General features: G+C 38.7%; 2 protein-coding genes across 2 annotated transcripts in view; one reads left to right on the forward strand and one right to left on the reverse strand.

Annotated features, from left to right (window-relative positions):
- edaradd (EDAR-associated death domain) overlaps nt 1–23942 on the reverse strand; it is a 29113-nt gene extending 5171 nt beyond the window's left edge. The window contains exons 1-5 of the mRNA XM_044137104.1: nt 23833–23942; nt 19022–19221; nt 3254–3312; nt 2836–2878; nt 1554–1627 (exon numbers count right to left, since the gene is read on the reverse strand). Coding sequence (XP_043993039.1) covers nt 1554–1627; nt 2836–2878; nt 3254–3312; nt 19022–19055 — 210 coding nt within the window. The 5' untranslated portion in view covers nt 19056–19221; nt 23833–23942. The remainder of the gene's footprint in view (nt 1–1553; nt 1628–2835; nt 2879–3253; nt 3313–19021; nt 19222–23832) is intronic.
- pdzd8 (PDZ domain containing 8) overlaps nt 22927–25943 on the forward strand; it is a 32953-nt gene continuing 29936 nt past the window's right edge. The window contains exon 1 of the mRNA XM_044137102.1: nt 22927–24053. Coding sequence (XP_043993037.1) covers nt 23164–24053 — 890 coding nt within the window. The 5' untranslated portion in view covers nt 22927–23163. The remainder of the gene's footprint in view (nt 24054–25943) is intronic.

Raw genomic sequence — 25943 nt, forward strand, 5'->3', positions numbered from 1 at the left:
CTGATTTAAATCCTAATTCAGATATAGTCTAACGCTACATGGGTAGTGCTATATGTGTTTTGGTTTTGTGCTAGAGGTTGTGAACTGTCGTTTGGTCTTTAAACATGCACTACAAACAATAAGGCATCAAATAATTCGGTTAATAAAATCACGCAAGTTTGAATGAAGCATGTTAGTTTCTGATGGTAAAAATGGTTCAGTTCAAGCAGCATTAACTACTGGCTCTTAGTAACATTTCCAGCCTCAACATGGTCATCACAATTCTTCTGAAGGTGACGATGGTTCTGTTCTTCTCATCCGTCCTGTGTGTTGTCCAGCAGAGAACAGTAAGGCCAACGTTTGGGTTCTACGCGAGGTCCAGAGTGACGTTTCTACACGCTGCACACTTTGAGGTGCCTTGTCATCTGCTGGTTCTGGTCCACTTTTATGAAGTCGAGTCGACTCAGCAGGTTGTCCAGCACATTTTAGAGAACTTCATGCTTCCCTCTGCAGACAAACTTGATCTTCCAGCAGGACTTGGTTCCGACCCAAACTGCGAATAGTACCAGCAGCTGCTGCAGTGACCATGGTGCTGCTGAACTTGATTGGCAAAGCAAGCTCCCCCGACCTTTAACCCCTCAGAGTATTGAAATGAACCTACTTTTCAGAAGATTGACATTTTTTTTAAAATATATATATATATTTTTTTTTAATTGATCTTGTGTAATATTCAAAATCTCAGACTGTGTATTTTGGGTTTTTGTTATGCATAAGCCATTACACTCAACATTACAAAAATATTTTTACTCCATGTGTAATGAGTCTATATAATATACGAGTTAAATTTTCTGAAATGAGACAAAAAATTTTGTTTTAATTTTTTTCACAATATTTCATTATTTTAGCTGAAAAAAAATAATATATATATATATATATATATATATATATTAAAAAATATCCCAGCACCATGATTTTCACACCTTCATCTTCACTGTTAGTGATTTTGGGATAAGAATGACCTTCTGACCTCTGAACATGGGTTTGGAATCCAAAGTGTTCCGACTAAGATCATTTGATCATTTTGCTGGCTGATTGCGTTTCCTTGTGGTTAAGTGGTCATACTGACACTGCCTGGTGCTTTACATAGGTTTTTAGTTTTGCTAGGCCAGCTAGCCGAGTAGCATTGAGAACACTCAACATGAACAAGACACCGCTGCACTTTTTAATCTCACGGCCAAAGCAAAGGTTTTTCTTACACCCACTCAAACTTAAAACCGCACTCAACTGGCTGTTTATGTAACTGCTGAAATTCCTTTCATGACAGCCTCTTTTCTAGTACAACAGTGGTTTTGCATGTTTTGTTTCCGTAGGACAATCGGTTAGTTCTTCTTTTCCTGTATCTGTCCTTACGCCTTTTGAATAACTGAGGTTTTTACAATGTGCTCTTTTTGTGTGCTAAACCCCGGTGCGATTGACCGTAACCTAAAGATAATATTTCAAATGGTAACACGATGCTGTCCTAGCAGATTAAGGCAAATACAGCTTAGAAAAAAGAACGCCGCGGTCCAACTGACCTGTCTGATCTTGTCTTGAGAGGAAGGGTGCAGGTACCCAGAGGCCATGGAGCTAAGATGTAGTGTCACAGCATCTGCCAGGCAAATATTACAGATCACACAGGATTAGATGTTTTCCTTGTATTGGCAGAGAGACATGTTAACAGTGGTCATTCCTAAAACTGTCTAACAAAAGAGAATGTTCTTACTTCAAGGCTCCATTCAGAATCTCTTTTTCTGTTTGTAATTTCTGTTCCAGCACATCGTGGGTTTTAAATAGCATCTCACATACATGTTTTGATTGACTGATTGGGAGACAAAAATTTAGGCTTAAGAGAATTCTAACTGAAAAGAAAGACATTTTTTAACCACAAATATCAAACCATCTAGCATTAAATGTTAAAGCTCATTCTTCTAATGTCTGAGCTTTATTTACCCTGATAGATCCAGCACATAAGCTTTAGCTCAAGTGGGGTTCTGTGAGCTCCTCAAGAACAGTCAGCATCTTACTAAAGAGCTTCTGTGGGTATCACTGCTGGTTTTTGACTTTGCAATAATAGTTTCAAGGTCAAAAAAATGGTTCATTTCTTGCAAATCCTGTCTGCATTGAGGCTCCACCCACCTGGGAATGATTTTTATTTTTTTAAGATGGGTTGTCGTATTCAGAAACACTCGTGTCCACACTGAACGCTTTCAGAAATGAGAGAATCCTTAATGTGGTTCTGTAGGAGCTCCAGCATCACCATGTGACATGTGACCAGCTGCTGTTGTTATTGTTGTTATTGTTGTTGTGTATGACACGTTTGAGGCTATGGGACTGGTTGGGGGAATGGGCTAATACGATTTTGCAAAAAGATACATTTTCATTACACGCATGAACACACGAGCGGGAAATTTTTGTGTATTCATTTGAGACTCTTTTGTCGGATTAAAAGGACCTTTTAAAATAACCTTTAAGCAGGCATTAAACACATGCCTCCTTAAGTCCACACGTCTGTTTTTAAAAATGGATTTAAAAAAAAATTGAACTGATGTAATATCCCAATTTTAAATGTGATGTCTTCATCACCTGTGAGTGGAAAATCATTATGATGAACAAAAATAAACATTTCCATCCAAGTGTAATTAATCCACTTAATGTGTTTCACTTGGTGATAAAGTTCTTGGAATAAATAAATTGTCAGTAATATTTTAATTCATTGAATGACTCTTTAGGGCTTTTGGTGCAGCACATTATATTCCTGACTAAAACTGTCCACACATGCTTAGCATAACACTCCAAATTTGTAAGAGCATTTATTACCGTGAGGATCTGTGACTTGGACAGGATAATTGGCCTCCAAGGACTGCAGGAGAGACAAGGACAAACACGAGCACATTACATGTGAACAAAGCTGAGACTAATTAAGGAAGAGAAGCTCTGCCTCCGCCAAGGCTGAACAAAACGACTCTCTGGTACGCAGAGACTCAGAGCAGCCTGCCACAACTTGCTCTGCGATGAGCCCTCTGGCATTGGCCGTCGCAGCACAGCGTGTTCAGTTCTGGTACGTTTCTTAGCAGATTACTGCAAGACTTTGCAAAGCTTTCTAATCGAGAACAATGCATAATCATCACAAAACAAACTGGACAGGGAGCAAGTTGCAACAGTGGTATGGTTTACTGATGCAGGGAGAGATAAGGAAAAAAAAAAAAAAGAAAGAACAAATTTAAATACTCCTTACAAACTCTGCCACAAAGCTGGTGGTGTCGGTGTCCTCAACAGGTTCAGAAATGGCTCTGTCTGGAACAACAGAGAAAAAGAAAATAAGCATTTTCATTTAGTCTCCAGTCATTTCAATAACTTTCTACAAAATGTCAAAGCATCGCTTGTTCAAAACACAGGAAAACCACTTCCTGCAGTGGAGGACCAAACATGATGTGTGCTTAATGTAGTTCTGAAGGCAGCAGAACTAAACAACAATTATTGGTAAGATGAACAGTGGGAGTTACTGTACACACGTCAGCAAACCTCATTTGCTTAATCCACCAAGTTGCCTTGGACGTCTGCAGAAATAAATGAGATCCAAAGCAAAAAAAAAAAAAAACCCAAAAAAACCCTGGGGAATTTTCAAATACCCAGAGGTGTCTCATTTCCATTCCAGATGATCGAAAAGCACCGATTTGAATGACATACCGTTTTGTTCCATGTTGCAAAAACACTGACACTGTACATGCATACAACCTGTGAGGGTGGATTTTCAAAGACAAATGTAAAAATTCCCTGGATTTAAAAAAATAAAAATAAAAATACTCTTCAGCACAAAAATTACGACAAAAAAACAGCAGGTAACCATGGTCCTTGAGAAGAATTTTACCAGCGACATTTGGGCAGGTATTGGGAGAGAAGCACAAAGGAACCTTTTCATCAGCAGAAAATACCTGGAAGGGGCAATGTGGGCCTTCATCACTCTACGTCACTGTGAGCCATTGTATCCAAAGAGCTCCAAAACAAAGACCAGCCTTGGCCTTTCTTGAGTTACACTCATTGAGCAAGAAAAGGCTCATTTGAACAGAAACCTTCAATTAGGATTAACTTATCAAATGTTTCCTACCTTCAGCTGTCCAGCTACAGACAGAGGAAAAAAAACAACAAGCTGAACACCAGTCGATCAGCTACAGTGATATAATATAGACCGCTACATATCCATGCAATTCCTGTTTTGACTATACTGGAATTGTCCACGAACATGTCCATGTTCATGACATGTCCATGTTCATGACATGGACATGTCTGAAGCAAAATTACACAATTTATTTTTATTTTATTGTTTATTTCACAGGCGCAGATATAATAAGCAGATCAAAACTATCTAATACCTCCATCACAGTGTTTACAGCCATGGCTAATTCACAGCCCTTAAACAGGTGAAGATTAATGGTGAAACCAATAAAATACTGATCAGTTTATTATTATTATTTTTTACTGTTAATCTTAACTTTTCATTTAAAGAGATATTAAACCATGTTGTCAGACTACTTACTCATAACGACTCCAATAAATGAGTACAGTTCTGGTTCGTCTTTAGCCAATTCCTAAACCTGAAAATAAATATCTGAATGTCAGTTTTGGTCTTAAAATCCGATGGTAGTAAAATCAGATGTATTGATGTATTTGGTAACAGTAGGAGAGGCCTTGTCCATGCTGTCATGCAATGTGATTTGAGAGAAAATCATAGAATGCATGCATTGCACTGCTGCCTGATGTAGTTTCTGATTAGTTTGAAACAAATAATATGAGTGTTATTTTTGTGTGGGAGATCGTCTTCATATGTTTATAAAATTTAAGTGGAAGATCTAATAAAATGAATGTCATATATCCCTTTAAATCAAGTTTTCTCATTATAAAGCACATAGAGGCTGCTTTTGAACCATCTGATTTTGGATGGGCGTCAGACATATAGTTGGATAAAACCTCTGCAGCTTTGTCAGGAGACTCATCAGGTGCATAAAAAAATGCATCATCCGCATAGAGTTGACAGCTGGCACCTAACAATGCAAACGTATGTTATTTATGAAGAGACTTAACAGAAACCGGCCAAGGTTAGAGGCTTACGGGTTGCCCTTTTGTAACTTGGAAACTGCAGATATGGCTTGGTTTATTTCAAGGCACTAGGCCTCTAACTACATACAAGATGTAAACCAGCCTATTGTCTCAGTTGAAAAGATAAAATCAGATTAGAGATAAAAGCAAGCTATGGGTAACCAATTCAAATGCCTTCTTAAGGCCGATGAATCCAGCACCCATCAGACGCTGATCCAGGGAGAGAGTTTTCAGTAAAACAACCTGGTCTGAACCAAAACCGCTGCAGGTGGAGGAGCTGTCTGGGTCCTAAATACTATCAGTTGTGCTACTACATTTTCCCATCCTTTTAGATAAGCCTGATGAAATTGATAAAGAGCAATAGTTCCACTGAGTCCTGCCTTCCTGTTTTGAATGCTGGAATGATGACTGATTTTTTTCCAAAAACTAAGAAATACACAAGTCCTTATGGAAAGATTAACAAGATCCAGCAATCATTTTAAATGAGTCATCAAGTGGTTGATTGCAGAGCGGCGAACTCATGTGCTGAACGTTCTTTCAGCAGATCGAAAATCAAGTCTGCTTGTGTTTAAAGTCCAAGATAAGCCCACACTGATGCTCTTTAGAGACTAAAACAGATCCCTGCTGTGCTCTGTTTGCCTTCTGCTGAATCAGGGGTGCTTTGTCTGCTGATCAAGAAAATGCACCCAGTGCTCATTAGAGTGGTAACGGAATTATGTTTTTATTTGCAGTTCTTGGGAAATTGTCTTGAAAACCATTACAACCAGTAATTGTTTCATCCAAAGTTATTTGTTCATCAAATTCTTTCTTTTGTTGCTTAAGAAATCAATTTTGCATTTAGATTCAATCACCATGAGAGGAATATTTACTTACCAAACATAAACTAGTCAATAAATCAGCACCAGATTTTATTAATTTTTAGAGATTGACGATCAGTCAATACTTACATTAAAAACTAATCTTATTCTCTGCTCTTATCTGCCTTAGCAAAGGTCTGATAATCAGTCAATGTTCCTGATCGGCAGATCAGATTTGCCCACCAGGAATCTGCATGTGCGCCATAAAAAAGAGGAATACCCTGGTTTACCATGCATTCCCTCTGATTTGGTGTCATTTTCATTTTTTTCTTCTCTGCAATATTACACATACGTTTCTCTTGAGATTCTTTTCTTAATTTACTAATTAACATGTTTTATTTCACGAAGTCCCTCTGGAGCATTCGGTCATTTGAGCTCTATAATCAAGCTTGAGACACACCAAGATATTCCTCCTGGATTTAAGACACTTTTTCCTCTTTCCAATGTGCCATCTGAACTGCATTTTAAAACGCACTTGAATTCTAAAGGCTGAGTTTCTTAAACTCCTCTATGTTCTAGGTTTCATTAAGTCAAGGTAGAAACTGTTGCACATTGGAATAATAAAAATTGTATGTGGATTTAATGATTCAGTCAATAAGAACTGTTCTCAGAATGTTCAAAAATGTTTGCGTCTAAATAATTTGAGTCATATATGGAGTCATGTTGCATCACCCGTTCAACCTTCTTGTATGCGAAAACATGCTTTTGCCATCTACTGGTAATCAAATTAAAATATTAATTAATCACACTTGCAGTTGATTTCTAAATTTGGTAACATTTGTTAATGGGAAAGATGTCAGGAAGTGACTGGCCGAGTACATCGACACAGAAAAAGAAAGGTAAATCCCCACTGTCACATCCTTTTTAGACAAACCCACACTACTAGGAAACGTTGACAATGATGCAGTTTGCTTCCACACAACTTTCACTATTGTCATCTTTAGAAAGAAACAAACCAACTGCGTCTTGAAATGTGCAACTGAAAAAGCAATCCTGTACACAACTGTTCTCGTGTTTTTATGGCTTATTTTAACAGCGAACATTGTTTTTTATTGTACTTCTTGGCCTGTGCCTAAGTCAAAGATTGCTCAAATTAGCCATATGCTTACTTGTTTTAACTTATTTAAAAATAATTCAACAAGGCTGTGTGCATTTTACTGGGAAGTAGATATGTTAAAAGAAAATATAGCATGCAAGCACAAAGTGAAAAATCTGAGAATAGATTTCTCTGTATCATGAGTTATTTTGCTTAAGTGATCTTTGATGGAAAGGGGAAATCCCTTCAGCCAATCAGAATCACTTGGGCCAAAGCAATATTTGTGTGACATTAAAATTTGTCACTTGTCCGTTGGATAAAGTTTATAGTTAGACTGGCTGAAGTCATCCTGTGTTGTTTCTGTAGTCATGCTGCCACGACTCATGACAACATGCGACTCATGACTCAGGGACAGCGTATCCAGCTGTCCCTGTTCAGCCGGATTCGCCAAGCAGCTCCGTGAACAACATCGTGCAGTGTGGGCTCTCTGTGACAAAGCAGACGATGCATCCAGAATGTTACGATAAACCCATAAAAAAACATCACCCTTCATGCTCGCAGCAGGTGCTTAAGAGGCATTTAAAACAATCACATACATAAATTTCAAATGACGCCCATCCCCACTAATGAAGGCCGTCTTTGACAAACTACGGTGAGATGCTGTGAAAGCAGGGATGCCTGTAAATTAGCACATGGATCAACTAATTCACACTTAAGTCATTGCTTCAGGCCACAAAAGTCTTACTTTCCAATCCGGTCATCATAGCATAATTGCTTTATTATCTTATGATACTGTGGAATACATTCTGTGGACTTTCCACACAAGTGACATTGTGTGAGGAGGATACGGTTTGTTTTTATCTTGTGGGTCAATTCTTTATTATTCTACAATGCGCTTTGAACTGCTGGGTGTTTTATAAATAAAATTGATTGACTGATTGGAATGCATGTCGCAATATAAAAATCTAATGCATATACTCAAAACTATTGACTTTGCGAAGAGAAAATGTATGAATTTGGAAGCATTTTCTGATCGTTGCTTAGCCCTCCCTTTAGGACCCACACCTGTGTATCAAGAAGAAAGAGTAGCCTTACGGCAAATGGAAGTTAATTAAATGAAATTCATCCTCCCCCACACCATGTGAAGACGTTTGATTAGGTAGAACACCAAACCTCAAGTCCTAACCTGCTAAGAGAAGGTCATAGGTTTCAGATGTTGTATGTTATATAATTAAGATCTATCAAATCAGCTACACTTGCTCATAAAATACTCGTGTAAGGACATCATTTTAACGTTTCTTTTTCAGTTGTGTTTAGTCTGTATTTTGTTCTGCGTCTGAAATCAAGAGAAAACGCACAAAAATCCATGAACAAAATAAGGTCAGAACAAATGAGAATGCAGTTGGAAGCTGATGACGATTGACACACATCACACAATCCTCAACACAATGCCCACTCAGGTATTCTGTAAATATTTTTGTGGCGACTTAAAATCCCGGAGAGGTTTGCTAACCATGCGGCCAGAAAGAGATCTAAAAAGCAAAAGAGGTGGAACAGCAGAGCTGTCAAAAACTAATAGCGTCATTTGGGACATGTTGCTGTGAAATATCATCTCTGCTGCTCAGATATGAAGCTGTTACCAAGTCACACAGCAACAACTGAGATTTTTGGTGAATATGGGAAACAACCGTAAGACTACCGATTACTGCTGAATGAGTGAGAGGTGACTATTGACAGAACGGCGTGATTACCGTAATACAGAAAATTTACAGGAAAATACTAATATGGGAGCATGCCAAGACAGAGGAGTAAAGTACGGTACTTTCCCGGCCAAAACGGGAGACTTGACAGGTATGTATAGTACAACTATACATCTTCAGAGAGCTACAAACAAAGACTTTGTATTATCATAACCACCATGTAAAACCTTTTATATGGCACATTTAGGTTTGGCCAGCCGATCTATATAAATAAAGTCTCTCTTTGATCAACTTGTTTCATTATGTACCTTGAAGAAAATAAGTATTTGATGCCCCACTAGCTTTAAAAGTGTCATAAAATTATGGCTCTTTTTTTTTTAAATAAAAAAGAATATCAAAAGACATATAATATCAAAAGGAGAGCTGAGAAAATTACATAAAATGAGAAATTAATTCCATTGAAGGAAATAAATCTTTGGCCCTCTAGTAACACATCATTTAGTATTTGGTGGTAAAACTTATTTTCAAGCACAGCAGTCAGCTGTTCCCTGTAGTTTTTTAATAAAGTGTGCACACCCTTCAGGGGTAATTTTGGCCCACTCTTCTCTGCAGCTCATCTCCAAATCCTTAAGGTTTTTAAACATTCGTTTGGAAATGAAAAGCTTTTGCTCCCTCCACAGATTGTCTGTGGGACTGAGGTCAGGAGTGACATCTTTAGACAACTTGCTGGTCATGATGTTGGAGTGTCATTGAGTCTGTTGGCAGGTGGCCTTTCATACAGGGGTCAATTTGGAACAGGCGTCTCTGATCTTAGTAACAACATCACTAAGATCAGGGTGTGTCAGTGGTCTGTGGGAGCCAACATTATCATGGTTGTTAGGAGATCAAATATTTATTTCCCTCATCAAAATGCTAATTATTTTCTATTTAAATATCATTTAATTTTCTAGATTTTCTTTTTAGTATTCCACCTCTCACATGAAGCTACCAGAAAAAAAATCATAGACCGAGTACAAACTTTCAATATCAGTGGGGGATCAAATACTTATTTCCTCCACTGTATTTGTCTTCTCTTGATGTATGACCCGTTTTCAGAAATATATTCAATGACCCTTGCAACAAAAAAATTCTTGGAATATTTTTTTTAAATTAACTGCATGACATTTGAAGAGTCAGGTTTCAAAGCTCAGTAGATGAACAGAATAAAACAGTTAAAGTCAGTGATGATAGTCTTAATTTATCCCAAAACTTCAGTTCAATATCTCAAGCTAAACTTACTTAGGCTGGGATTAAATGCCAATGATTTTCTTTTGGTTTAAGGCACCTAGTTATCAAATGTATGTTGTAGCCCAGATCAGTGGCGCATTGTTCAGCTTTACTGGGAATGCGAGAGCATGTACCTGCATGCTTTGGATTTAGTTCAAGAGATGAAATATAAACCACATCATAATTCATTGCTCAGGGCCGTAATTCCACGCAGGTGAACCCAGCTTTTCACCGTTTTGACCACCCAAGTCTGCTATGAAAGAGCAGCCAAGTGGGCCCTTGCTTGACATGTGGTTGTTTCCACACATGAATGGAGGTGAATGGCATGCCAATACCTGACCCAGACCACAGCAGTGTCTAGACTGAAAGGAGCTACAAACACAGACACACGCACCCCCACACACGCACACACATCACTTCCACAAAGTCAGTCAGCAGTGTGTCTCTAACAGTCAGCATATTTGCTGCTGTGTTTATGTTTATACTATCTCTTTAGTCACATGTCACCTGATCAAAATAGATCACATACATACATAAAAAAACCCCAAAAAACTCAAAGCAAAAAACAAGAAGCTACTCGTCAACACCCTGCAGCTCTACTTGTTTCTCCCATCTGCAAGACGGTCGGCTGATAATACCGAGGCTTTAGATGAATACTTCCTGAAAGCATTTTAAAAGACGTTCTTTAGCCATTCTTTACTTTCCGAGAGCTAAGAAACTGAAACTTGTAAATACATGCAATTTGTCAAATATGTTCCTAAGGAGGAATTAAAAATGGTAAGTGGTGTTTTGAAGTGGCTTGATGCTTTTAATCACAGTGAGGGTTGAAAGGTGTGGTAGCGCGAGGCCTGCAGAGACATGAAAATCAAAGACCTGGACTCATTCATCCAATCTGACACTTTGGTTTAGCAGCACAAGTTTCATCAGAAACTTAGCTCCACTGTTTTGGGTTGGAGGCAGAAAGTTTTCACCAAAATGCCCAAAACAGTTTAATTTCATTCAAAATGCAAATCCTGTTGCATATCTGGTGTAAGAAACCAAGAATAACATGGACTCCTTTGGTTGTAGCCCCTTTCACTTCATGGTCCCACAATAAAAACACATCTGCAAGAACCTCCTGTGCTACACCAACTCATTCTGGTCGTAGGCTGTGTGTGCTTTCAGAACATGCGGCAGGTTCCTGGGAAAAAGGGGAGTGGCTTATAACAGCAACATTAACCTGAGCATTATGCTAAATGAGCCTCAATGTTTCTCCTGGCTGAGCTCCACAATCTTCACGGTGGCTATCTAAACACTTTCAATGTTTTTAATACATGCATGCAGTACACATGTATAATGCTCAGCATGATTTTATCTGAACCCAGTTCTGCTGGAAGTTTATTCCTGTTCAAAGGAATCCTACTACTAAACTCTGGTTATGTAAACTGCATGATGCTTTCTTACAATAGCCGTGTTTAAAATACAAATGTGCTCAACAGTTTGTTGATGTTCTGCTAATGTAAAAAAAACAAAACAAAAACCCCTAATTTCGCAATCACAATGTTTCCATTAAATAAGAAATGCAATGAAAATCACAAGTGAATAAGTTTGTTCATGCAAAAAGTCATTGATAATCATGGAGGTGAAGGATGTAAATTGTTATATGAGATTATATTCAGACTTCAGCTAGAAGCCAACAGAGGAGACACTGGCAGCTGCTTTGAGGAAACTGTAGTCGGTGGTTTTACAGAAGAACTTTGGCTTAAACACTTTCGAATGACTCAACTTCTGATGAATTGAGCGAAGCTGTGAGAAGTCAGCTGCCCATCACCCAAAGAATTAAGCGCTTTAATGCTGTATACAAACTGAAGTGACTCATGCGATGTGAAAGAAAAGCCTTTCCTTTGCTTTTTGTGAAATACACCAATTTCAAGGCAATATGATGGCGCAAAAACCTTATCAAAACAAATTTTTTGGTGGGTTTTTTTCTTTAAATTGCAGTGTTTCCATTAAGTAAATGTACTTTTATAATACCAGGTCTGGAGACCTGTCCAGGGTGTATCTTGCCCCTCCCCCAATGACCGGTGGAGATCCCCTCACCCCCCAGCAACAATATGGGAATAAGCGTGTTTAAATGATGGATGGCTGGAACTCCAATTTGTGCCATTGCAATGTAAACACAGATAGATATGCTACAGTCTGAATCAAAATGGATGAGGAGACAACAGGCCGGGGTGAGGCGATCAAATCCTGTTTCTGCACATTTTGGCTGGTTGTAAAGGACACCTGCCCTCACACTACACAGATCAAAAGTGAGATGTTGAGTTTTTGATCAGTTTTCAAGGTGAAAGTGTCATAATAATATCTCACACATTCACATGAATGACATCTGTAAGCCACTTATGGTCCATTTACCGGTATATAATTTCCCAAAAGTTAATGAAGTTTTAAAACAGAAATATTTTAGAGAGGTTTGTGTAAGTTTGGTATAGCTGCCAAAATCTGTCCCTACTAATTTGAATAAGCAACATATAAATATTAGCAGCCAAAATTCAATTTCAGTGGATTATTAGAACTTGAACAATGTCCATGATCATTACGGGTAACTTAACTAGTTCAGTGAAACAAGGTGTGGTATGTTATATTAATGATTTATTATACATTCTGAAATTAGGTTTGATGTCATGATACTCTGACATCAAACTGTCAGACACTTTATATTTTGGTCGTGTTGAATCTGCTGCTGGTAGCACAGCTCTCTGTCCTGTCTTGGTATCTTAGTTTCCCTTTTCCTCAAAATCAACCAAGCTGTGTTCCTCCTTCCTTTACTGGTGTTTTTCAAAGAACTGAACACCAACCCTTAAGAAAAGAAATGTGCTGAAGACTTCCATAATAGAAATCAGATAAATATAATAAGTGATCACAACACGCACCTGTTTCATAGGAGTGCTGCTGTATGAAACCGACTCTACAGAGAATTAGAAAGTATATGGAATATACCCAGAGTCATTTTTGTCAACTAAATGAGAATTTTTACATCCAACTGTACAAAAAAATTATGTTTTATAAATTGAACAAAAATCTGTATTGAACTAACAAAATCATTTCTATGCCACTGACAACAGTGATGTTAAAAAAAGCTATTGCACAGGCTGAACTGACATAAGAATACGCCATAGCATGTATGGTTAAACCTAAACCAATATTTATAATAGCGTAAACATAGTTAATCAATCAAAACAGAGAGGATAAACATTATACATATATGTAATTTTTGTCCTGTTTATGTTTAATTATCCCACAAACGAGGAACATCTGCATTTTGTGTGACTTTATTTTTTCCAAAGTTATCACAGCAGGTCTTAACATTTAGTGGGTAACAACTGGCTGTGAACAAAACAAATGACTCAGTTAGTGTCAGACTGTGGCAAAGGGGTCAATTCAAGGTAAACCTCTAGGCTGCAACGACCACAGATTGAGATGAGGAGCCAGGCTCAGAAAACCACAACCAGGCAGAATGAGATGAGGCTGTCACAAAACTCAGAAAACCTCGTGGTTAGGAATCCAACAAGTGAGCAGAGAAGTATCACAAGCAGCATTTCCAAGGACTAAGTGAACTGGAAGACAGAAGAGCAGCTAAAGACAGCTGAACCTGAGCCACATCCACTAAAATCTAACACCAGATCATATTCGTTTACGTTTTGTGAAGAAATAAGTTACGCTCATTGTCTTCTTCTGAGGTTTCCATAGGGTTGGGTTTGATACAGTGCAGTGTGAAAGAGAACAATACCAGCTGAAAATTTAACAAATGTTGCAATTTTGGTCCCCAATGGAACCAAATCTACTGAACTACCCAGTGTGAAAACACCCTAGGGTGCCAGAAATCCTTGAGCATTTCTATTTTAATAACCTACATTATTGTAAATTAGTTTTAGCTCCTCCAGAAATGGGAATTGACATTGAGTTTTGATAAAAAAAATTTAATAAAAATTGATAGATTGCCTTTACACAAGGATCTGGAACAAATGTGTCATTTACTGTATTATAGATGTGAATGCTTTTTGTATTTAAAGTAAACTATTAATGACAAACTAAGTTAGTAAGGACAGCCTTAAGATTAGGACATTTTAAGCTAAACTTTGAACTCTTTGTTAGTTGGTGTCTAGAAAGCTGACTGCTAACCACGAAGGAAATCACGCCTATCTTTTTGAGACAGAAATATTCTCTTAGTTGGAACCCAATTTCCAGAAAATGTTTGCCTATAGGTTTTACAATTTGGGGTTGTCAACAATGTAATTGGACTCCCAACTAGCGCCATATTGACCCACACAGGACCTTGGTTCTTTCTCCAACAAATGACCCAGTGAACCAGTTTGCTAGCAATTGCCGTCTATAATGGCGTATATAAAACTGAGAAACACCAAGTCTCTTGTGGCTTTAGAGACTTCCAGAGACACTTTCTACATACGTGGCAAGAGTGTTTTCCAAATGAAAGATATCAAATCTATTTTTTTGGAAACGGAGAAAGAAAAATTGGAACCAAAATAGACCAATCCAAAATGCCGGGGCACTGATTTGTGAAGAAATTTAAGGTTTTTATTACAAGCACAGAAAAAATGTAGGGCTTGTTTAGTTCAAATAAGCCATAATAATGATGCTTGAATCCTCGTCTGACCTGTAAATTCACTTCCAGGTGGTTTTTAATCTCTGTGTTGAATTCCCAGCAGTCATTCTATGCAGTGGGAGTTATTTGTCACCATATGCTAGAGGAGTGGCCTGGAAATAGTTGCTACCATGACCCCTGAGCTACAAGTTACATCAATGCATAATAAACAAAAAAAAAAAAAAGAAAAAAGTTGACAAAATGCTCAGATTATCATCTACAGAGGTGTGAGTTGACTCCCTCCATGATTCCACAGACAGAGCTGCAAGGTGTGAAAGCGTCACTGAGTTCTAGCTGACATGTCAGTGCAGGTGTGGTTTCATTCAGCTTTGGTGCAAAAATAAGTGTTAAAAAAAACCATGTACATGTCCTCCTGTAGATTTAATACAGTACTTGTTGAAGGAGCTGCTGTTCATGCTTGGATCACTTTGGACTGCACCTGCAACACCTGATAACCTGAAGTATGATTAAGAACATGGTGATTATGGTGATCATCCAACTTCAAACACAAGACCGTAAGTTGCTCAGGCAACGATGGGCAGGACAACAAAGTTGGCAAGGCCTGTAGCAACAGGAGGTAATCAACCTCTGCGGTATACTAGTAGAGAACAGGGAAGGAAATTGTTGGGGTTTTTTTAAGAGAAGACAGCAGCTGATAAATATAAACCTCGTTAGAATTTGTGCAGGTAACTGAAAATAGTACAAGTGACTTTCAGACAATTACCTGGCTTTGACACAAATACACAATATAAAGAAAGGTTTTTATTTGTACCGTTTCTCGCAAGCAAGCACGTAAAAAGTAGGAATGCGAGATATAAACAGTATACCACAGAAACAATAGAAATTTGGCTTCTGAATGAGAGAGGCAGTCTATCCGGTAACTGTGGTAATACTTGTTGATGACAGCATGCATCAGAACAGAAGAAGCGGAAAGCAGCATTGCTGAAAGCGCAAAGGAAGCGCTCATTAAAAAGGCATGTGCAAAATGTAAATGATCTGGACCTGGTTCAGGTTTAACCTCCAGCGGTCTTAGCACTATGCTCAGAAGAAGAGCGGCCAATGTCACGGTCAGACAGCGAGGAAGCTAGGGATAAAAGCGCATGCAGGGGTAAAGCAGGCTGGGTCCAATGGACCGCCACCAGTCTTATCACGATGCTCAGGAGGAGCACGGCAAATGTCACAGTCAGGCAGGGTGAAGGTCTGGTGGTCTTTCGGAAACAACAAAATGAAGCCTTGTAAAAGCACACGTAGGCTCAGTGAGACCCCACACAGGGTAAAAAAACTTGCGAGGTCTAAATGACCCTGTCTGTTAAGACCAAAAAAGGTTTAAACCGTCAAACCAGGAGCAAATAAAATTTTTTTGCAAAGTGTGTGAAAGATAAGAAATACAAGCACTTTGTTTTACCACCTTGAAACAAAGCATGTGCAACTCTACAAGATCCAGTCACAACACTGGGAAGAAAAGGCAGGAGTCCACACAGACATCCATCACATTAAAGTTGTTGTGTTTCTATATAGAAAAATATAGTTGATTTATTTACATACGTTTCATTTAACCAGGGAGTCATCATTGAGATTAAGCTGCTGGCCATAAGAAAAAAACCAGTTAACCACTATGAACTTCTACCATGTTTGTAATGGTAGAACATTACACACAACTGAGAGTAAAACGAGTTTTAACTCTACTGAAAGTTTTATACAAATCATATCGTGATATACATCATTACCTCCACCCATCACAATATGTAGTGATATGAATTTTATGCCATGTCACACTTCCTTAGTGGAAAGCCTCCTCACAATTAGATGACGCCAAAGAGTGACACTGATCAATATTCATAGTACTGATATAAACATTATACAATAACTGGGCAAAAAAAAAAGAAAATCAGCAGCAGAAAGAAGGTCACACACATCTTTAGCTTTTGGACTATTTTTAGCTTTGATCAATCAATCAAGTTGATTGATTGATCAGTGCTATTTGTATAGCACTTTTCAACAATAAAGCATTTCAAAGGGTTTTATCTCATAAAAACACAGACATACAAAGTCATAAAACACAGTCAGCAACTGAAACGTTACATTTTGTCAAGTGTCATCGATACACGTCAGATTGTTGATTAATGTTTCATCGACTACGTTTCAAAAGCAACTCTAAATGTGGGTTTAGAGTTTTTAGTCTAGATTTAAAGGCACACAGTGTTTCAGCTCTTTTCCGGTTTTCTGGAAGTTTATTCCAGATTTGATTACAGCACACGTTCACTATGACATTGTTTATTAAAAGCGTATGTTCGATTATGTGAATGAGTAATTGACCTTTGAGATGGGGGCATCCTCAAGCAGGGAGCAGCAATCATGTCCATTTGTTTGCTTTGTCTTTTTGTTCTGTTGGAACGAGACACTGATATGGTGCGTGTGTTGTTTTTGTTTTCATATACCGTGTATACCGCTCATGCCTAGTCTGGTGTCCTGCTTAGTTGTGACACCCTTACAGAGTGAGACATGTGTTGTTGCAGAACCTAACGTTCGATGACATTCTTTGCCCTGCCTTTCAGTGTTTAACCTTATCTCTCTCTTAGACAGGAGGTTTCACTGTGACTAACGGTATGTAATCTCCTTGATCCTACAATATTGGAAACCAGCTCAGAGCTGTTCCGTTTGTCTTCGTTTCTCTCGTAGACGAAGCCACTAAAGAAGTAATAACTGTCAGCTTTTTACGTTTCTTCAAAATAGAAAGTACTCCTGCATCAGAACATCTGTGTTTTTTTGTGTGCCTGCTGTGTCGTCATAAATCCCCAGTCACCTGTGGCCAATTCTGATTCCCACTGAGCCAGGTTCTGCTGGAGGTTTCTTCATATTAAAGGAAAGTTTTTCTTTTGTTGTCATCACATGTATGCTCAGTATGAAGGATTACTGTAGCGTCAACGACAAAATTTTGCAACATGGTGATCCATAAGGAGCGAATGATGCAAGTCAATGGCTCAATGGAATCTGCAGGGTCTTAAAACAGAAAACTAATGAACTAATGAATTGCATGCACTTTATTTGGAATTTGTCTGCATGAATGACTTGAACTGGCTTTCTCTTTTTACAAAATGCCTTAAGAGGACTTATGTAGTGTTCTATAGAGAAACTGATTCAGAATGTAAAATAAACTTCAGTATCGCTTCAATTAGTAACAACTAAAAGTGAGAGGCATTAAGTCCTGCTGAACTGAGCTGACAAAAATTTTGTTATGCAAATGAAGAACAGAAAAGGGGAGCTCTTCTTAATTGTAGTGGATTCATTTATATATCAGTGATACTTGAGAAGAGGGACAAAACAACTATGGATAAAGCACAAAATTTTAATAAAATATACACAAAATATAATTTTTTTTAAATATCTGACTAAACTAACCTGGGCCATGTGAGCGCAACAATGTATGTTTTCCTGGTGTTTGCTGAATATTTTGTATTTTAAACATTGTAGTGGGTGGATGGTGTCTTTACAATCCTTGTCCTGGAGCAGAACTCAATATATTATAATAGTTTAAAACAATTAAAGGAATACTAAGATATATATTATGACAATTAAGTGTAAGTATTCAAACAAAAAATTAGAAATACATTTAAAAATCATTTTTATATATTTTCCAACTCAATTGAAATTTGTCCCAAGTTTTTGTCAACAATTTTGGGGGGAAAATTTAAACCCATTTTGTCCCACTTCTCAAGAATCACTGATATATATATATATATATATATATGTGTAAAACTAGGGGTCAGTGTCCAGATGATACCACCCAAGGCCTTCCTCATGAGATAATAAAACAGAAAGTAATAGTGTCTGCTCGCCTACGGGATGACAACTCATCCTGTGTGAGTCTGTTCATCCTCCTGTGTGGCTGGACACCGCATCACTGGTGTGTGGTTAAACTGCGTATATCTGTTTCCACTCAGCAGGATGCAAGAAGGTCACAGTGAAAGAACAGCTTCAGCAGACACCTAATTTGATAGCAGCAATACCTGGACAAAGGTCAGTGGGTTTCCCCACTTTCTGAAGGAGGAAATTTATTCAAACTGGAAACTTTCTTGGTTGGAGTGAGTCAAACCCTGCCCGCTCATTTACTTCCACATCTGCTGGCTTCCGACTACATTTCACAAAAATTACAACTAATAAGTACTAAGAGTTTATTAGGGTGATAAAAAACAACAACAACAAAAAAACCTAGTATAAATATTGTGACTAGTAAGTTGAACTTAACTGCATCGCTTGATACACAACTTTAAGAAGATGGAAATGATGAGCAACATGGATGTGCGGAGAGTCTTGTGCTGATAAGGGTCACTATTACTCAAAAAACAATATAAAACTCTTCGCAAGCAACAGATTGCTTAAGGTGACATGAACAAAGCCGGGTACTCACCAAACGGCTCCTTACACGCCATTAAACTGCTCATCTTTAAGACTGAGAGGTCTTCAAGCAGAGAAATAACTGCAGCGGGAGTGAAACTCTTTTCTCAGAATGATGCCTCAAAAACACTCCGATATTCTTCACTGGAAACTCAGAGGAAGCAGCCGAGCCAGCCAAGCGGCGGCGTCTCTCCGGAATGAGGTGAGACGCCTCTGTGGAGACAGGTTACCGCAATTAATGCTGCCTTCACGTACCCCTCGTCATTTTAAACTCGCGCCCCCGTGAAGGTTCGCACCCAGACGTTCCGTTAACCACGACGATTGACGGAACATCTGCTATCTTTTACCTATCTTTGAGGTTAAAGAAAGCAGACGTACATTTAATTTCTTCAAAGCACATCAGATTAATCAGCAGGTAGAGATGATTTAAACTACTCTTTATGCTCTTTTTGATTTCCTGCACCCGGTCACAGTTGCAGATTTCCAACTATATCATTTATAATAAACAACTAACAAACTTAATCTATCAGGAAATATTGTTATCAGTCTTATCAACAGAACACATGTTTATTGTAGCAAAGAAAATATTAAAATCTCTGAAAATATAAATGGACGAACACAACCAAAAATTTTAATCAACGGGTTGCTCGAACCAATAGTAGGATTATAATTATAGTCAAATAGTTCAGTTAAGTTCAGCACAGGACGATAGCGGTCAAGATGGGATCCAGTCATTTGCAATGCAGTCCAAATTCCTCCAAATCAATCAAAACACAGTCCTATTCAAATCCAATTACCGACAGTATAGTCATCAAATTATTATATGATGCGATCAGATTCAGTAGATAATAAGGTGGCAGGTTGTAATATTTGCCTTTCTAAGAAGAACCAGCAGATTGTCCTGCTTCACACTGGGAAAGTTCGAGGCGAAGGTAGAGAGGAATCCTCCAGCAGAACAAGGCTTAGGATCAATACTCGTCTGGAGTATATACAAAAGAAAAACAAAACGCAAACACAAAACAAATATCAACCATGCCCACTTACATAAATGGGCATGGAAAAAATAACATACATCACTTGTTATTTATTGTAATAACAATTAACTGAAATTGATGAGGTTTGCAAAAACCACTTCAAATTGGAGCTTTTGCTTTAGCTTGTTTTCCCCCAGTGCTAGTTTCACAAGAGCATTAGTATATTAAAATTAAAACCTTAAATGTAATTACTGTGTACTATTCTACAGGAGAATTGTACTGAGTTATATGACTGATGTACTGAAGAAGTTTAATTATAGCAATGCCTTACGTATTCAAGCTCTACACTTCTTTTATTTAGAGATGTATTTGTGCTTGCAGGCCATATTCAGTGATAGATATACAGAGAAAAAGGACAGATAAATTTTAAAAATATAAATCTCTGCCTTTTTTGTATCATTCAGATTTGATTTGACTTTTTTTTCTTTTTACAAAATAAAAGAAAGAGTCATGTTTATTACAGAATATCTCTGAGCAGTTAGAGACTTTGGCTGTTTCTTTTTACTCATTTCAATGCTGAAAGCCGAACTGCCCTCTCAGTCTCAGGTCACTGCACTCTCCAGTAGGTTTTCCTCTAGGGTCTTTTTGTATTTGGCTGTGCTCGTTTCTATGTGTGTGCTGCTGAACCTGTCCGGGATGACGATAGCATTGCTGTGTTTCAGTGGAGTTTTAGTTCTTCAAAGTATAGTCCAAAACAATCCTCCTCTTTGCTTCTATTTTACCTTTAAAAATGAAAAATATGACATGATGACATTTGCGCAGAGCTCTCCGGAGCATTGTCAATTTCCCTCTGCTCTGAAGAACTGCGCTTGATGACAAATGACAACTGTGGCCAGTGAATTACATTTCCAGTCTTTTGTGGGAGGGATTAAATTGATATTGTGTGCCTGGGAGTTATCTTAGCAACAAATGTACAAGAAAATACAAATAGGATATAGGTGTGCCAGCGTTCCTAGCAAAGTATCCGTGCATCTCCTCTGGGTTCTTCCTCTTTTCATCCAATCCAGGAGCTCCCACACACCTTGCCCTGATTCAACCAAAGTCATGTACAGGTGAGAGACAAAGGCACAGACATATACCACTAGGAAGGGTTACAAAAATTAAATCCAAGTCTAATGAAGGCGTACCAAAAGTGACAGCCTTCATCCATGAGTGGGGAAAACGTATCACTCGTTGATCCTGGAGAGACAGCAACTCATCTAGGAGTTTACCAGCAACACAGAACATGTAAAGCGTTGTTTAGAGACAGCAGTGGTGTATGAGAGTTCAAAGGTCAAAGCACAGTTTTACAGAACCCTTGAAGAACTTGACAAATACTCCACTTGAAACGTCTGTGACTCAAAAGTTACAATGACCTCACAAGTTTAAACGCTGGCAGGGCCAATGCACATAATGAGGCAAAAAGCAAAGATTACACTGGGGACCCCTGTTGGATGGCCAAGGAAGCACAATGTTCTTCCTTATTTACATTAGCTCAGTGCTTCAGAGAAATCAACATGACTTTTTTGAGTACAATAAAAAAGGTTTTTGTTTATCTCATTTTTTTTTATTTATTTAGCCACTAGTATTTGAAAGAGCACTCTAACCTTTTCTGACCCATAGTTTCAGATTTGAAGGTACTCATTCTAATCCTTGCCTCTTCAGACTCGGTTGTGAACTGCTCTGGTGAAAGCTGTAGATTGTGATCTGAAGAAGCCAACAGAATCACATCATCTGCAAAAAGCAGAGCTCCGATTCTGAGGCCGTCGAAACGTATCCCATCAACACTTTGGCTGGGCCAAGAAATTCTGTCCATGAAGGTTATGAACAGGATGTGTGACAAATGGCAACCTTGGTGGAATCCAACTCTGAAATTCTAATTCAATCCAACTCAAAAACACTTTATTGATCCCAAAGAGAAACAAGTCCAATTTACTGTCCACAAAGCAGACCAATTTCTGACATTGGTGATAGAGGGACCTAATGGTTCATATCAAGAGGCCTGGTGTGCTGTAAGAACACCCCACAGGAATCCCTGAGGGACTGGGCCAAACGCCTTCTGTTAGTTCTCAAAACACAGGGTTGGGCCAACTCTCATGATTCCTCTAGGACACTGCAGAGGTAGTAGAACTGGTCTAGAATTCCACACCCACTACAAAAACTGTACTGCTCTTCCTGAATCCGAAGTTTGATTATTCCTCCTCTCCACAGCCCCGGAACAGACCTTAAAGGGGAGACTTACGTCTGTTACTTGTAAAATCTCTCCAGTGAACTCAAGGAAAAGCTCATAAAAATCCATTACTAGGGATTCCATGATTTTCAAAGAATGAAGCTAAGATAATGGAGTTCAATAAATCAGTGTTAGCCCGACCTGCCGACTTTGATTGCCAAATCTGACGTGTAAAATTATTTTATGGTGAGGCTGCAGGAACAGGAAATAGTTACATACACTTTAAATTAATTATTCAATAATGTATTTATTTATTTAAATTTGTCCCTTTGTATACCCAACAAAAGGATGTGAAGGTGTAGATGGTAACTCTAATATCTTTAATGGAATTTACAGAAGTTTGTACAAGAAATTAATAAGTAAGAGGGATTAGCTCAGTTCAGACACACGAAGAGTTTATTCGTACATGATCAGGGCAGGGATGCTGAAGAGGAAAGAAAACAATAGAAGATGACAGAAATTTTTTTTATAAATATTACCGGTATATGAAATGTAAACGTGAAGTGAAAGAGCATGTGCAGAGAGCTGTTGATACAGAAGGTAGGGTGAGGTGAAGCAAATGATCCACGGTGGATAACTCTAAAAGGAAAGGTCTAAATAATTATAAATATTCACCCATATATGTTCTGTATGCTCCATTCGTGCTTAACTTCCGCTATTATGTTTTCGGTAATATCTTTAAAGTCTGATTCTCCTTGAACGCACCGACTGAAATGCATACTGATTTCGTCATCACGCATACAACGTAAGCCGCTTGTCCAATCAGGTGCGGAGATCCCAGCTCAGGAAAGAAGCAGATGATATGGCAGCTTAGAGAGCGACCAGGTGGAACTTGCTTCGTTGACGCGATTAAATGTTTGGCAATGGAAAGCATCTGACTTAGACAGACGGCAGCGGAGGCGACGGCTCAAAATGATTTACCTAATACTGATCTCTGCTTTCTGTGGAGCGGTCGTTACGCTCATGTTACAGTTCTTGCTGATATACAGAAGAAACCCAGAGTCCTTAGGTAGGACCGTTCAGTATGTCAAAGTAGTGCCTGATAACGCACTAAAAGATTATTTCAATGTCCCTCACGCCGAACCGAACCAGCAAGACGGCGGGACACCCGCTGCATCCAAACCGCAAGAGGCCGTCCTCAGCCGGCAACAGGAAGCGGCTGTCACCGGCGGCAGCCCCAAACAACAACAACAGCAGCAGCCGCCGCCGCCTTCACACAGCGAATTCACAGATGCTGGCAGAACAGAAACGTGCAATTTCCTCAATGCAATATTCTTGTTTCTGTTCAGAGAGCTTAGAGATACCCCCGTGGTTCGGCACTGGATGACCAAAAAGATCAAGGTGGAGTTTGAGGAGCTGTTGCAGACCAAGACGGCGGGTCGGCTCCTGGAGGGGCTCAGTCTCAGGGACATTTCCCTGGGGAATTCTCTCCCGGTCTTTAAATCAGCCAAACTCATCAAACCGGTGCAGCTGGACGAGGACGGGATGCCCGAGGAGCTCAACTTCGAGGTGGACATCGAGTACAATGGCGGCTTCCACTTGGCCATAGACGTGGACCTGGTGTTCGGCAAGTCTGCCTACCTGTTCGTCAAGATGAGGCGCGTGGTGGGCAGACTCAGGTTGCAGTTCACGCGCATGCCCTTCTCCCATTGGTCGTTCTCGTTCCTCGATGACCCGCTGGTGGACTTTGAGGTGAAGTCCCAGTTTGAGGGAAGGCCGCTGCCTCAGCTGACCTCCTTCATAGTGAACCAGCTGAAACGCGTCATCAAGAAGAAGCACACCCTGCCCAACTACAAAATCAGGTAGGCCCCAAAGCAAAGTGAGCACAAACAAGCTGCTGGCGACAAGCCCAGACGGCCAGCAGCACCTTCAGGAGCATAAACCACAACACTGCAAATAGATTTAAACGAGAGCAAAAATTAAACACAGAATAACCACAGTCAGATGTCACAACCTGATTGTGGTTATTCTGCTGCCTATCACCCTAACTTCCTTTCTTTCTCAGACAATTCACTCCCCAATTTAGTATGTAATGAACCACTGCATCAGGCTATTTGTTCATTTATTTTAGAGGTGAACAATAAACAAGTCTCATATTTCAGATGTATTCTGGTTTGGGCCATTTGACTTACGGAAATATGGGATTATGATGTCTGATTTAAACAGAGGTAGCTGAGCATTCAAAGAAACGGTTTTCTTTGAGTCAACCTCAAAGATACAGGTTTTCTAGTGTTTATTTGGATGCGTCTCAATTATTCAGTGCAAGCGCCGCAAGACATTAAGGGTGGTATACTGATGATGAAGTTTAGATCTGATTCTGAATCAACCGAGAGGAAATGGAATAAAAATTTCTTGGATGCACTTCGTTTAGGGATTAACAGTGACTCCTAGCAACCTCCTGTTGGTGCATGGCATTTATTGAAGTCACATAACCCAATGTCTTTTCAGTAGATTAAATAAAGTTATTGTAATCCGTCGGTTTGAGGAAGAAATTGTTGCACGGTCAATTCACAATGTCGTGTGACAAGTGGTTGCTTTTGTCAAAGTCATTTTAATTTGGGGCCACGTCAAGATCATGAATATTGTAAAAAAAAAAAAAGACCGGTATAATAATAAAAAGCAATTTTTTTGACATATCTACAAATCCCCACATAATCATCATCTTCACAGCACATGAATTTAATCCAGAGGCCTGCAACCTTCTTGAACAAATGAGAACTTTTTATTTTAAATGTTTGAAATGAGTGAAATGTAGTTGAATGTAAAGCCAGTTTCTGGCATATTTTCTTTCCATGCTCTAGGTATGTGTACGTGTGCATGTGCGTGGGGGTGTGCATGTGTCTCTGTGTGTGTGGGAACAAATTTTGGGCTGTGACTCAGATTTCAGATAGCTGTCCTCCCACCAGCAGATGCTACTGTTTTCACTGTTATTAATCATAATGCGAGCTTTTAAACTCCTAGAACAGATGCTGATGGCTCTCTGTGGACAGAGAAATTGGAATTTTGTAAAGCTGGACCAAACTCCATTTCTCCCTCCCTGTATCTTGTAAGGTTATTGATTTGAAATGAAATCTCTTTAAAAACAAATTGTTATTTTTCATGCTGGACTCATTAATATGTCTCAATTCCAGCCGCTCAAACTGGAATGTCTTTGTAGTTAGACTTTACGCTCAGCTGGTTTGCTGAGAATTTGTATTTTAAAAATGTAAATATTTTTGTATTGCTACATACAAAAACAAATATAAAAGAAATCAGAATACATTTGGCTTTGACATCCCTCTGCAGCTCTCTTCAAACAGGATTGGGGCATTGCGATGCAATTTCCTTTTCCTGTTTTTGTTTACACAACTTTTAATATGTTCACTTTTTGTTCAGCTTCTTTCTTATGAAACTTATTTAACTATTTACTGTCAGACATAACTAAATATATTTCATTATGTATTTAGTGTTATGTAACTCCAATAAATCTAATAAGGAATTGTCAGATCATGCACAAAAATAGCCTTACAAACAAAAATGGGAATATGTTGATCTTTTGATCTGCTGGCATGAAACAAATTTAAAAATAATCTTCTAGTTACAAGCATTTGTATTTTCCATTGGTGAGTAAAAGCAAGGCTAAAAGTTAAGTAGTTGGAATTGTGATTATCTAACAACTAGGATAAAATAGTTCGTCTAAATAATTAATGTAT

This window comes from Gambusia affinis, linkage group LG13 (genome assembly GCF_019740435.1).
Source record: "Gambusia affinis linkage group LG13, SWU_Gaff_1.0, whole genome shotgun sequence".
Lineage (NCBI taxonomy): Eukaryota > Metazoa > Chordata > Actinopteri > Cyprinodontiformes > Poeciliidae > Gambusia > Gambusia affinis.